Source organism: Ischnura elegans, chromosome 7 (assembly GCF_921293095.1).
Source record: "Ischnura elegans chromosome 7, ioIscEleg1.1, whole genome shotgun sequence".
Lineage (NCBI taxonomy): Eukaryota > Metazoa > Arthropoda > Insecta > Odonata > Coenagrionidae > Ischnura > Ischnura elegans.
The window spans coordinates 28,671,872-28,684,654 of record NC_060252.1 but is presented as its reverse complement, the minus strand read 5'-3'; the positions used below and the strand labels follow the sequence as shown (position 1 = coordinate 28,684,654).

At 35.9% G+C, this 12,783-nt stretch overlaps 1 protein-coding gene across 1 annotated transcript in view; it reads right to left on the bottom strand.

Moving 5' to 3' along the window:
- LOC124161848 (protein mini spindles) overlaps window positions 1-12,435 on the bottom strand; it is a 68,593-nt gene extending 56,158 nt beyond the window's left edge. Inside the window, exons 1-7 of the mRNA XM_046538065.1 lie at window positions 12,094-12,435; window positions 11,789-11,870; window positions 11,503-11,696; window positions 11,210-11,416; window positions 6,879-7,050; window positions 2,894-3,020; window positions 1,608-1,834 (exon numbers count right to left, since the gene is read on the bottom strand). Of these exons, the coding sequence (XP_046394021.1) occupies window positions 1,608-1,834; window positions 2,894-3,020; window positions 6,879-7,050; window positions 11,210-11,416; window positions 11,503-11,696; window positions 11,789-11,845 (984 nt within the window). The 5' untranslated portion in view covers window positions 11,846-11,870; window positions 12,094-12,435. The remainder of the gene's footprint in view (window positions 1-1,607; window positions 1,835-2,893; window positions 3,021-6,878; window positions 7,051-11,209; window positions 11,417-11,502; window positions 11,697-11,788; window positions 11,871-12,093) is intronic.
- Window positions 12,436-12,783: the final 348 nt, after the last annotated feature.

The window sequence follows — 12,783 nt, the reverse complement described above, 5'->3', positions numbered from 1 at the left end:
AGGGAGCTTGAATAAAATCCAATTATTCTCGCCCATGAATTCTTGAGGGGAAATCTACCATTAGTATCAGAACCCGTCTTCTCTGACTATAAGAACACAAGATTCCCCGCCATTTGATCGGCAAAAACTATCCCGATAATTCACCGAGAAACTCCTAACCTCAATTGCCAGCCACCCTCCCCAACTATACTTGTCAGTCTCTGGAATTTTTCTTCTGCATCTAGTACTGCATACTTAAGTGTACAATTACTTAGCAATCTTTTGATAATATTCACTATGGATGGCAATAAAAGAAGAAGTGTTCATTTTCAAAATAATAATTTATAAATTCACATGGACAAAGACGATAAGGTGAAAGTCACAAAAGAGTATGAGATTTCACCATCAATTAGATTAAAAACCCTGGAGAAATTGAAAACTTGAAAAATTTACTTCCCATCAGTTCCGTGTTTCACATCCCTCCGATCCTCGATCTTTTTACCCTCCTTAACTTTTTGAAACTGCCAAAATAAAGCTCACTGACAAGGCTTAATGGTGGCTATATTTGATGATAAAGATAAAATTGCAATGTGTGGTTCATTGTCGTTCACAAATGCTTGAGTAGAAACCTATCCCTAGCACCTGAATTCCTCTTCTCAGACTACAGGAACATCCAAACATCAATCCTTGTGACACACTGAGCAAAACTCAGCCTTATTATGCTGGGCAATTCCTACCCTGGCCTCATTTATGAACAAGCTTTTGGAACGCATCTTGCACATATGTCGAAGAATTACTGTATATGTACTTGATTTAATCACTGCTTTGATTTGGCAATGGAAAGCCTCAACCGGTGGAAAACCCAAGAAGAATTCCTTCAACTTGTTCGCCAGGAAAAACTTCGATCCTAACTTTGTAAATGTTCACCGATCGCATGGTCCATGCTGATGAGCAAAATTAGATAGAGATGAGTTAAAAAGGAATCTTGAGTGCTATGCCCAAGTTCTCAGGATGGTAAGTCAACTGCAGATAATTATTTTCAGTCCCAGAATATTACCTGCCGAACTTGAACATCTTTACCAAGAGGTACATTCCATCACAAATTGTGGAGTGACATTTCAAAATTACGTAGGAATTTTGACAACACAGAGATGTTGGGAGTACTTAATACAAGGTGATATACGTATGTCAAGATATTTAATGCCTTAAAGTCTATTTTAAAGTACACCCAGACAAGCCGCGGTGATAACTTTAACGGGAGTCACCCGCAATGCACAATCATGCGAAAGATCCACACAGAAAAAATCATCCCGGTCAAGGCGGATGATTTTTTCTCTGCCTTAAAGTCTACTGAAAAAGCATTTACTCAAGAATAACTCTCTCTCTCACTCATAACATCCAAAAACATTTTAAAACTTTCCATAAGACAAATAACTGTCGAAAAAACAAAACAAATATTTTGTGAGACTTGTTAAAAATTCCCAAACATACATTATTCTGTACGACAAATTGTTGATATTTGGTCCTGATGACTAAGTATTCAGAGTAAGTAAGTAAAAGTTCACTATTGTATTGTACGTGTTTATTGTTTGCACCAAGATGAGAGACTGAGTTCAAACTACACATACCTTCTTAAGAGCTCTGACCAAATCTCCATAGTCACCATTCTCCAGCTTTGGACTAGAAACCAATATCTGCTCCAGCTGGTCCACTGCTTCCTTACGCTCCTGCCACTTTTTTGCCTCAAGCTTTTCATAGAAGTCTTTTGGTAATTTGGACAATATGTCAACAGGATCCAACATGTCATACGGATCAACTTCAGGTACATCACCATCAACTTCATCATCACCAGCATCTGTAGTGGCAAGAATAAAAATCAAAGTTATAACGCATGATCGTGAAAACAAATATTTTGGAAAAACTTGTCACATAGCTTTTTTTTTTACTTTCACAAAACATTTCAAATGCTGTATTTTATTAGGAGAGGCAAACGTTTGTACCCATTTTCTACGAAATCAGAGAGGTGAAGGATAAAATCCAGTCTGAAGTGGAGAGGTATGACCAAAGAAGCAAATGTTAATGTGAGATTGAACATAAAATAACAACATTGGAAGCTCTATATGAAAGGGGCTCCAAAGAAATGAAATATATTCTATTACAAAAATACTTAGATAAAAACTATCTTAGTTTCACTCTGATTTTTTAAATAAGCAGAATTAACAAGAACTTGAAGCTATTAAATAGTTAAATATGATTTAATGCTTTCCCGGCGAATAATGTGGGTAAACTTTTCTCGGGATTCCCACCGGGTCAATGTTTTTATACCGGCCAACGTTTCAAGTACCGTCTCGGCACTCATCTTCAGGGCTGAATATTTAAATAAAATAATAATATTTAAATAATAATTTATTAAATAGTTGGTGGAGCCTTTAACAGATGCTCTCAAAACTTTTATGTCCACTGTAAAAACCCCTTGCTCAGTCTGGCAATTAATTGCAGAGAGGAGACAAGAATACCTAAGCAAAGATATGAATGGTAACCAATTGAAACTTCGGTTTAGGCTAAACATTTCTGAATTATGTTAGTCTTAGAGACAATGGTACATCGATGCAGCTGGGCCATTGCCCATCCAAGTATCCAAAAACTCAGAATAGTTAATTTAAGCATGCCAGTACTCGTCATGTTGAAAACTATAAGTAGTCCACTGCAATGCACAAAATGAGTGAAAATTCCACCGAGAATAAGTCTTTTGCCTTGACCAGAATTCCAAGATCACGGTCAAAACGAATGATTTCTTTCTTTGTGGAATTTTTGCACTCAGAATAGGTAGTTAGATAAACTCCGATTATGTAGAAAAATTGATGGCTACTACCAGCAAAAATTATGACTTAATCAGATCTATAGGTCAACTCACCTCCACCACCAACACCTCCTGATTCGGCTGCGGCCATTGCCTGCTTCTTCTGTTGAGATCGGATGTACCTCGTTGGAACTGGCTTGCTTCCCTTGACCTTTTCAAATTCAGTTTCCAGCTCAGAGATCTTAAATTAAAAAGTGAACCAATTTCAACAACCTTAATTGAAGGATAAAAAACATGAAAAAACTCCATCCCTCCCATTACCAAAATCTTAAAATCTGAATTTCATGCCAATAAGAGACCTGCAAAAGAATAAGGCACCAAGAATAGATGACATTCTATCAGAGCTGATAAAAAATGTAGGAGAGAAGACTTAACTCAGCTTCATTAAACCATTTGCAAAATCAACTCAACAGGAGATATACCCAGTGACTAAGAGAAGAACATCATTATTCCTTTACCAAGATTTACCAAGAGAATAGAATGAAGACCAAAAGAATTCCTGGGTGAGGACAAATTCTGATTTAGGAAAAGCAAGGGCAAAAAGACACAATTTTGGCTTCAAGGATCCTCTTAGAGAAGAGAATGGAGAAAAAAAAGTGACATTCATAGCATTAGTTGACTTGGAGAAGGCCTTTAATAACATGGAATGAAATTCAATGCTTAGAATTCTGAAAGAAATTGGAGTACTCCACAATGATCGTAGAATTTTGCAAAGTTTATATAAAAACCTAATTAGTATGATAAAATGTGGAACCGACCCTACAGAAGCAAGAATAAAATAAGGAGTGAGACAAGGGTGTTTACTGTTCCCCGTATTTTTTAATTTTATATCGAGAAAGCCATCAATGAAATCAAAGAGAAGCCTTCAGGTGTCAATATCCACGGACAAGGAATTAGTATGCTGCGATTTGCTGACGACAGAGCAGTCATAGTTGAGACAGAGAATGATTTGAAGAAGACTTTGACACATATGATAAGGACAATAGCCATTTGTCAGCTGAAAATCAACAAGAAGACAACTATGATTATAGGATGCAGCAAAATAAAGGAGGCTAGGACAAACATGAAACTATGAAAACAAAAGCTCGAAGAGGTGAAAGAGCCTTGTTGGCTAGGAAGATGAATTACCAACAATGGACAAAGCAAGAAAAAAATAGTAAGTAGAATAGTGCAGGCCAGGAGGCCCTACTACAAAAAAAAAGAATCGACTTTCAGCTTTAAAAAACAAGTGCAGAAGGGAGGAAACAATTTATAATATGTTACTTATGGAGCATATTTCTCTACAGGAGCAAGGCTTAGATGTTGACAGGTGCAGAGAAATCAAGATTCGAAGAATTCGAAATGTGGTGATACTGAAGAATGATGAAGATAAAATGGATTGCCCGAGTAAGCAATGAAGAAGCACTAAGAAGAGTGGGAGAAAAGTGTCTTCTAAAAACCTTAATGAGCAGACAGCACAACTTAATGAGCCACATTATGAGACATGATGGCTTGATGAAGACAATTGTAGAAGGACAAGTTGAAGAGAAGAACTAGATACAACAGGTAATGAAGGCCTAAAAAAGAAATATTGGCATAGTCGCTTTTATTTCCTGCATCTAGCATATGCACTTTAAAACGTTTTGAAAGTCGGAAAATTTTATGTTGCGCTGAAACACAGAGCCTCCATCTTGATTGAGATGTGACGTCACAAGGCAGTGCACGCAGTAAAGTATCACTGTATTCCGTCGCCTTCTTTAGCGTGGAGAGAGTTTCCGGGAATCAGTAGAGTTTGCTTCCAAAAAATGCCGGCTAGTACGGAAAACATGAATTCAAAAAAGAATTAAAAATGGTTTTTTGTTCCAAATTGTATCTCGACGTTGAAATGAACGCCTGGAGAAGATATTCATTTCCGTGCCTAAATCACAAGCCATACAGAATAAATGGTTCAAGGCTGCTCCTGACTCTTACCTATCGATGATATTCTGTTGTGAAGATTATTTTAAGGTATACTAAGATCTAATTGATATTTATATTATAATAATTTATTTAATAGGTACCTCATTCATATCAGAAAGTGTGTTGAGTCAAAATATAGCATCTTCCGCATAGATCTATGTAATGTGTAAACTGAAAGTAGTTTGGTTAAAGAATTATGCCCTTCTTGAATTTTCGTACATATTTGTTCAAAAAAGTTAATTCCAAAATCCATTGCCTTTCAAACTAACCAATTTGTTTTCATCTGCTGATGGAAGAAGACTGAAAATTTTATGCAATACAAATTGATTGGAGGTAATATTAAGCTCAGGGCCAAAGTTGGAACAATTCCCAGGATATTTGACAGCCAAAGTGACAGGAAGAGAGCTAGGAAACTCCAACCAAAGTTGTCCATAGAAAATGCCACAGAAAAATGGTGATTAAGGACCTGATCCTCGAGGAAAATGTTATTGAAAATGTCCCTTCGGATTTGTGCGTAACCAATCGCATTGTCACCGTAAGATCCCTTGGTATTGCTGTAAAAATACATAAAAGAGTGGGTTAGCATTAATAATAAGTCCGCAATAACATGATATTGCGGCAATATCTACATAATCACATATAAAAGCGCTCACCACTTAGCCTTAATGCCTCGCATTTCAGGAGCATTGAACCTGTCCTCCTTATTCAAAAATTCAGTGACCATAAATACATCATAATTTGGTAAATCGTTGGACTTTGCCTTCTCCCAACCAATATTAACTTTTCTTGAACCCATCCTGGACAGCAAACCACAGCAACAACCAGCCAGCAGAAATACGGCTAACATCCCATGATTCTATTTGCGAAGAGCGAACGTTCGAGCCGGCGTGAATGCGTACGCAACAAAAGCCTTGCAGCAAACGTCTGAAATAGGTCTATTTGACTCAGTTCTTACAAAAAATGTTTTGGCATGATAAACGGCATTGTTCAAAAATATACCCAGCGAAAAATAAATGCCATCATCTACTAATTAAAATTTCAATGTGCTATTTGCACTACTCTCACCGAACTTAATGAAGCTGACAGGTAAATGAATATTAATATATTACGCAATGATGAAGTCATGTAATCAACAGAGAAGCAGCCACATATATATTCTGAAGATATTTTATGACAGCAAAAAACGGATATCCTCATATTCAGGAATTTTTCCATGCAAGAATAGTGGTAGAACTACACGGCGTAGAAGCTGCCTTCTGCTACTGCCTTGTGACGTCACGGCCAATATTCAACATGAACACCCGTTTTAGCAGCCTTTGAATTTTTCCACATTTCGGACAGTTATCTCCAATCAAGTATACACTACTAGGATTTAAACTGTGGTTTTACGACATTTTTTTATTCTGAACTCTACTTTTAAAAATGTGTTTGGTGCATTAGAAACACTAGTGTACTTCCCTATTGTTGATTAATAGTGATTATCATAATGATAATTGAGGAGTACGTCATGAAACAGCCAAAACCAAACTTATGAGTGTGAAAGCTAATTAAATTTTATATTCTCTTTGTAACAATCAGAGAGAGATGAAAAGGTTAGCAGGACAATCGACGAAAAGTGACAGAAAAAGTTTTCTCATATGGTCTCTTATGCTCACAATGATCTAATTATGGTGGAATTCAAGGTATAGAAATAAATATATCATTATAAAATGCAGTACCTGTTGTCATAGTCAAACTGTAACACAGTCTTAAAATTATAATAGTTATAACCAACCAAAACCTCTCACTGTTAAGTCTTTGTTGTAAACGTCATGCTGTTGATGTCAAACATCAGCAGTGTGATGACATAAGTCAGCAACACTTAGGGCCAGAGAGGTCAGGTCTCATTTTTCTTCCTTTCATACTCTTTTACAAAAATGAAAACATCAATGACTATTATAATTATTATTTGCAATGCACAACAAAAAAGTTTACTATTGGGGTCAACCATCTCATAATATGAAGGTTAACTCATAAATAATTTATCACACAATTACGATCCTTGACAATGCTCAAATACGAAAATTGTCTCCCTATCACCCATCAATAGTCAATATTGTACCTGAATTGGTTTCAGTGAAGAAAGCTGGGGTTTCAGGGCATCTCCAATCCACCTGTATATTTCAATGACAAGAGCTTTACCCTCTTCTCTGACAGTCTTGTCACGGTCTTCTAAGAGAGCAGCTATCTTTTTCACCAATGGCTTTACAGTGATAACCTTGGAGCCAAACTCCCTGTATGAAATAGATAGTAAAAAAAGTCATGAAGATGACAAGAGCAATCCAATTTAATAATAAGATAAAGGTATGCTCGTAAATCCTCTTCTTCTACGGTTCCAAAAGATTTGATTTTAATGAAACCTGATTTTAACATTATCAAACCAAAATACATGCATTTCTTTTTTAATCGTTGATTAAATTTTGTTCTTAAAAGTAAAAGACCATACATATGAATAACTGAGGAAGTTTCAGTATTTCTTGCTATCATCTTTGAACACTTAACACAAGGATATGGGGGGTTATACACTACCTATAAGGATGGGATGGGACGTTTTGACCGATAATGTTTTTAGCTTCAAAAGTCTAACTTATTCTCTCTGAACCCAAAACTTCTTCAGCAAATACCTAAAACACTTTCTCCATATATGTATTTATCGTGATATGAATTAGATCTAATAGAACATCATTTATAATTTACATTATTTCATTAAACCTTGTTCAGCAGTTTTTCACCTCAAGCTACTACTAATATTACAAGTTGGAAACTAAAGGTGTACAACAGTGGTTCCCAAAGTGGGCGCTACCGCCCCCTGGGGGGCGTTGCTGTGGTCTATGGGGGCGAAAAGTGCCAAGGGGTCGGCAGAGGGGCGCCGGAGGGTCCTGACAACGTGATAAATGCGAAGGTTCCGTAACCTTCTTTTTGTCTTCGTTTTCAAGCTTTGCTTCTAAAGTTTACTTTGTTTCCCGCATATACAAGTAATTTAAACCATGTGTTTTCTTATACTCTGAAGTAAGAATCGTTGAAAAATATTTCCAAGCCTTTCTTGCACAAGGGAAACGTTTGAAGGGGTTTAGTTTCATTTGGTCGATCGTTGGTACAACTTCACGACACAGAGAACTTAATTATTTATTAGTCATTTAATTAGTCATTGTTTTTAATTTAATTATTAGAATGTTCCTCATTTGGTTAGTAAGTATATGATTCTGATTATTATTTTAAAGATACCGATTAGGGGGGCGTTGAGTATAGGTTTATGGATCCAAGTGGGCGGTGGCTCGAAAAAGTTTGGGAAACACTGGTGCACAACTAAATATTATGCATTTATTAAAATTGGGAGTAATTTAGAAATAATAATTTTGAAAATGTTTTAAAAATAAACAATATGGATAGAATCATTAATCCTTGCAAAAACTCCTTTCATTCATTATGGAGACTAGCACAAAGAGAAAGAGGGTTTTGTCTTCATCAGTAACTCTGCCGTATCCTCTGCTAGCCATCTAATAAAATTTGCAGAACTTAATACATAATATGCTATTTGCATTTTAAAAAAACTCAAGTGTCTTCATTACTTCTCTAAATGAGAATTCATGGAAACTGCAGTTTCTATTATATTGTTTCAGTACTGAGAAATCCCCAGAATTAAGCAAACAAATTTGTCAAGTTTTTCAGGCATTTGTCAGGAATGTAGATGTGAAAGTAATTTCTACTACACACAGATTTCCTCATTAACTACTACATATACTTAGTGTATCCCTCAACTAGGAAAAAAGCATCCAATCACTCTGAATGCAAAGGAAATTCATCCTTGCATATCATATACCTCCAAGACATAATTGAATCCAATTGCAAGTATTTTATCATTAATAACAAGTAATCTCTAAACACCAAGAAAAAAATGTGGGTTGAATCTAGATTTTACCTATTGGTACACTTTCTTCATTACATCTCACTGAATGGATGGTATATCTATATGCACTAATATGAAAACCCAGAGACTGCTTAACTCATACTTGAGCAATTTTCAATCCTCCCACAATATTTCTCCAGGAGAAATATCCAACTGAAGCATTCGAGTAGAGGATTTAAATGCACATATTTTATAACTTGGCATGGAAAATGACATGAAAGCGCTCCACAATAATGCACTTGATAAACTGATGCAAAGAAAGGATTGGGTTTCAGGTGATAACCACTTGTTTTGGAAATGAAGCGATTGCTCATTCCTATCATGAAACCGTCCAATTTTTCAAAATATTTCAAATTGTTTACTTGAATATTAAATGATATAATAAATACGACCAACCATTAATCTCATTCTCCAACAAAATACAATTTCATCACATCGACGCACACCAGGGACCTACTCATCAGCTTTAATGTGGTGACTCAAGACAGTTTAAACTAGTCAGAAAATTCACACTTGCATTTAAAGGTGATGCTGTGTGTGTTAAAAGGGTATTTCCAAGGGTATTTAAAGGTGACACCAAATGAAGGACATTCATGTGCTATTTTGAGAGTTGACAATGTTTCGTAGAAGTATCTTTTGTATTTGAGGTGATGCTGTGTTGAAACACCTTGTGACAAAGAAGAATTGAAATTATTACATGTAATTTTAGAAAAGATGCCAGTAGTTATAATTTGGTGGCAAAAATTGCTAATCTCCTTCCCTTAATTGCACTGCTTAGGACATCAACATGATTATCACGGAACCCAGTTAAAACCCACTTGTGCCTTCTTGATTTTAGCAAAAAGTCTGATTATGAAGGGGCATAACTCGCTTTTCGACACAGCAGTCTCCTCAAGATGTGATGGCCAATCAGCAACATTATTTATTGTGAACAGAACTCCAGTTTATTCATCCCATAAAAATCCCAAGTGGAATCCAAGAAGGGAGGGGTGCATGAAGGGACCATCACAATGAGGCCGCGTTCTCCCTGTTTTTCCATTGACCAATCCATACAGGACCATAAACCAGACCCTCACATTTCTTTTAAAAACCAACTTTGGAATGTGCTTGGAGACTCTCTTCTAGTCTTGAAACCTCACATTCAAAGGTGCACATGGAGTGGTAGATCCATTTCTAAAGCCCAATCCCATTTCCTTGATAGACAAAAAAACTGCAACTTCTCCATTAATCATCTATTCAACAGCTATCAGCTACATTCATTCAACAACCTGAGTAGCAATCAGTACAAAAAATTTCAAAGACACATTGCATGGAATTATAAATTAATATCTTAGGCATTCATTTCTTGGCATAAAATTGCTCATGCTTATAAAATTGGTAATATCTTTCATTGAAGGATGGAATAAATAGCAAACTACACTTTCAAAACCTACTGCCTTTCTTATCCTGCATCTAGTCAATAGAGCATTAAAACACGGCAAACCTTAAACTGTCAAATTATCTTAATTTCCACTCATCTCAATTAAATTGACCATTTTAAACTATTTAGTCTGAAATTACACAATGAAACATCCCTTGTGATGACTTACCAACCCCTGCACATATTCAAAGTATAAAATAAGTCCATGATTTAAACAATAGTTTCTTCCTACGAGCAGTCTCAACATTCATGTCTTCCCTGATAAACCGATTATCATCCTCCACCCTTCTTTAAATCGTATGGCCCACCATTACACCCAGACATCTTTAACTAGACTCAACTAGATGAGTCCAATAATATAATAAATATGGAGTCACATTTAAAGAAAAAAATGGTGAACACATTATTGTCAACAAACAAATTTGCTATTCAACTCCAATAGACCCCAAGATTCTTCCTATTCTGGTAACATCACTCCAATGACAGCAAAAAAGTATCTCTATTCTTCAAGTTTACGTTCCATAATATTATTAACTCGCCCGACCACATTTCATTCATCATTTATTACAACCGATTTTGTGAGGAAGCCCAAAATTTTCATTTCCCAAGATCAATAACAATAACGACCCGGTTAACTTTCAGTAATTTTATGGTTGAAACGATTATACTTGAGCTCCTTAGAGTATATAAACACTCGGAGGAGCAATGAAAATTATAAATGACACTGTTGCAACAAAAATAGCAACACGATTACAAGAACAAGTGATGTTGTACGACACTCATCAACATGGGCAACGCCAAAATTTGTATCTAGCAACATGCACCACTGCAGCATGCATCTATGCTCGAGAATAACGATTATTACCTCCACCTGTGATTTAATATCATTAACGTGAATGTGGGTGGGCCAGTTTCCCATGAGATAACTTGAATAGTTAGGTCCAGCACCTCAGAACGCATCGTTTATCAGAACACATCGTTCCTTCTCGTAGAGATGGAATTATTAACAAATATCTTCACAGAATTCGATATTGCTACAATTAGATTAATGTCAAATGATACGTGCCTCAATGCAAGTGTTGCAGCTCCAACGCAGGCGGCAACTACCTTAGGATTCTTCTGGTCCATTCCCTTGATCAGTTCATCAATAACTTGTTCTATCTTCTCAATTTCAATATACATTAGAGTTATTTGCACCGCCAAATCCTTTGTTTTCGCTTTAGGAGCTCCAATGCACTTGGCAACGATCCCTGACATTACTTCCCCGACGGTCCTGTGCAAAGTAAATAACAAATTATTACAAAAGACTTAATTCCAAACAAAATTAATTCACGTTAAAATTTTCACTAATACACTCACTTCCCCGCAGCTGCACTGTTCTCCACATATGCCAGTACAGCTTCCAAACCTTTTTCTTGAGCAGCTGCATGACTATCAACCACAAATTTTTTCAGCAATCCGAGATACTTGTTCCATTCCGGAGATTTTTCGTCGTCTATTTGCTGAAAAGTTTTGATTGCTTCTTCATATCCGTGGATCCGAGCTTTCCATAGCTGAAAGTGATGGTAAACATGAAATGCTAGACGTTGCCCAAGTAAATGTCATCATAAATAACAAGCAATAAAAATAAGTTGAAGACGATTACCTTATGCACACATCTCTCCTCCACGGGCAATTTTATGAATTCTTTGTCATCCTCCATGCTCACGACAATTAGCAATCAAAATCTAACGATGAATTTGTAAGTACACAGAGATATAAATAAAAAAAACTGGTGAGCATCACTGCACGAAATAAATTTACAAAAAATAATAGAAGCCACAATATTCTAAACCAACAATGACGTCGTCATTCGTTAAAAAAATGTAGACAATGTTATCAAACAGACCATTAAATAGGAATTTGACATGTGTATCGGTATTCACAACGTCATGTTTTCACTGCCCTCACCTGTAACTTGAAATGATTCCCTCGAATCAAAACCTACGCATTTAAACCACTTAAAACTAACTAAATGCGTACACTAATAATGACTGTTATACAGCGAACACAAGTAATAATGTAGCTGAAAACCTTCATGAAGTACAGGTCTCAGTCACCGTGAAGACAGACATCTTTCATTCTAACGAATAGATTTTCAAACACTACCTTTCTTGTAACGGCATCGGCCATTGGCCAGATAAAGTCGTGAACTTTTCCCAAGACTTGGGAGTGCGAAGAAATCCCATCGAGATATAGCCAACATTTTAGTATAATAAATCGATAGTGGTTTAGATTGTTTAAAAAGTTCACTGAAAAGTAAAACTGTCAGAAATTTTGAACTGATCTATGATGATAAATTCAAAGTTTTAAATTAAGAAATAAAAAATATAATTAGGCAAAATTAACATGACATTTTTGATCAGTTAAACTATGCATGCGTTAATGCCATCGAGTATATTGTTTACCGTAATTTTAAGAGCTGAAATTGTAGTTGATGATTAGATTTTTGATCCGATGAAGACGTTATTTAACTGATTAGATGTTTCAAAAAACATAAAAATACGCCGCAAAAAGCTTGCCAATTTTGAATCACGAATAGATCATTAGTAAATTTGGAAGTGTGTCTAAACTGATTGCCTAGACTACTGCAACCATACC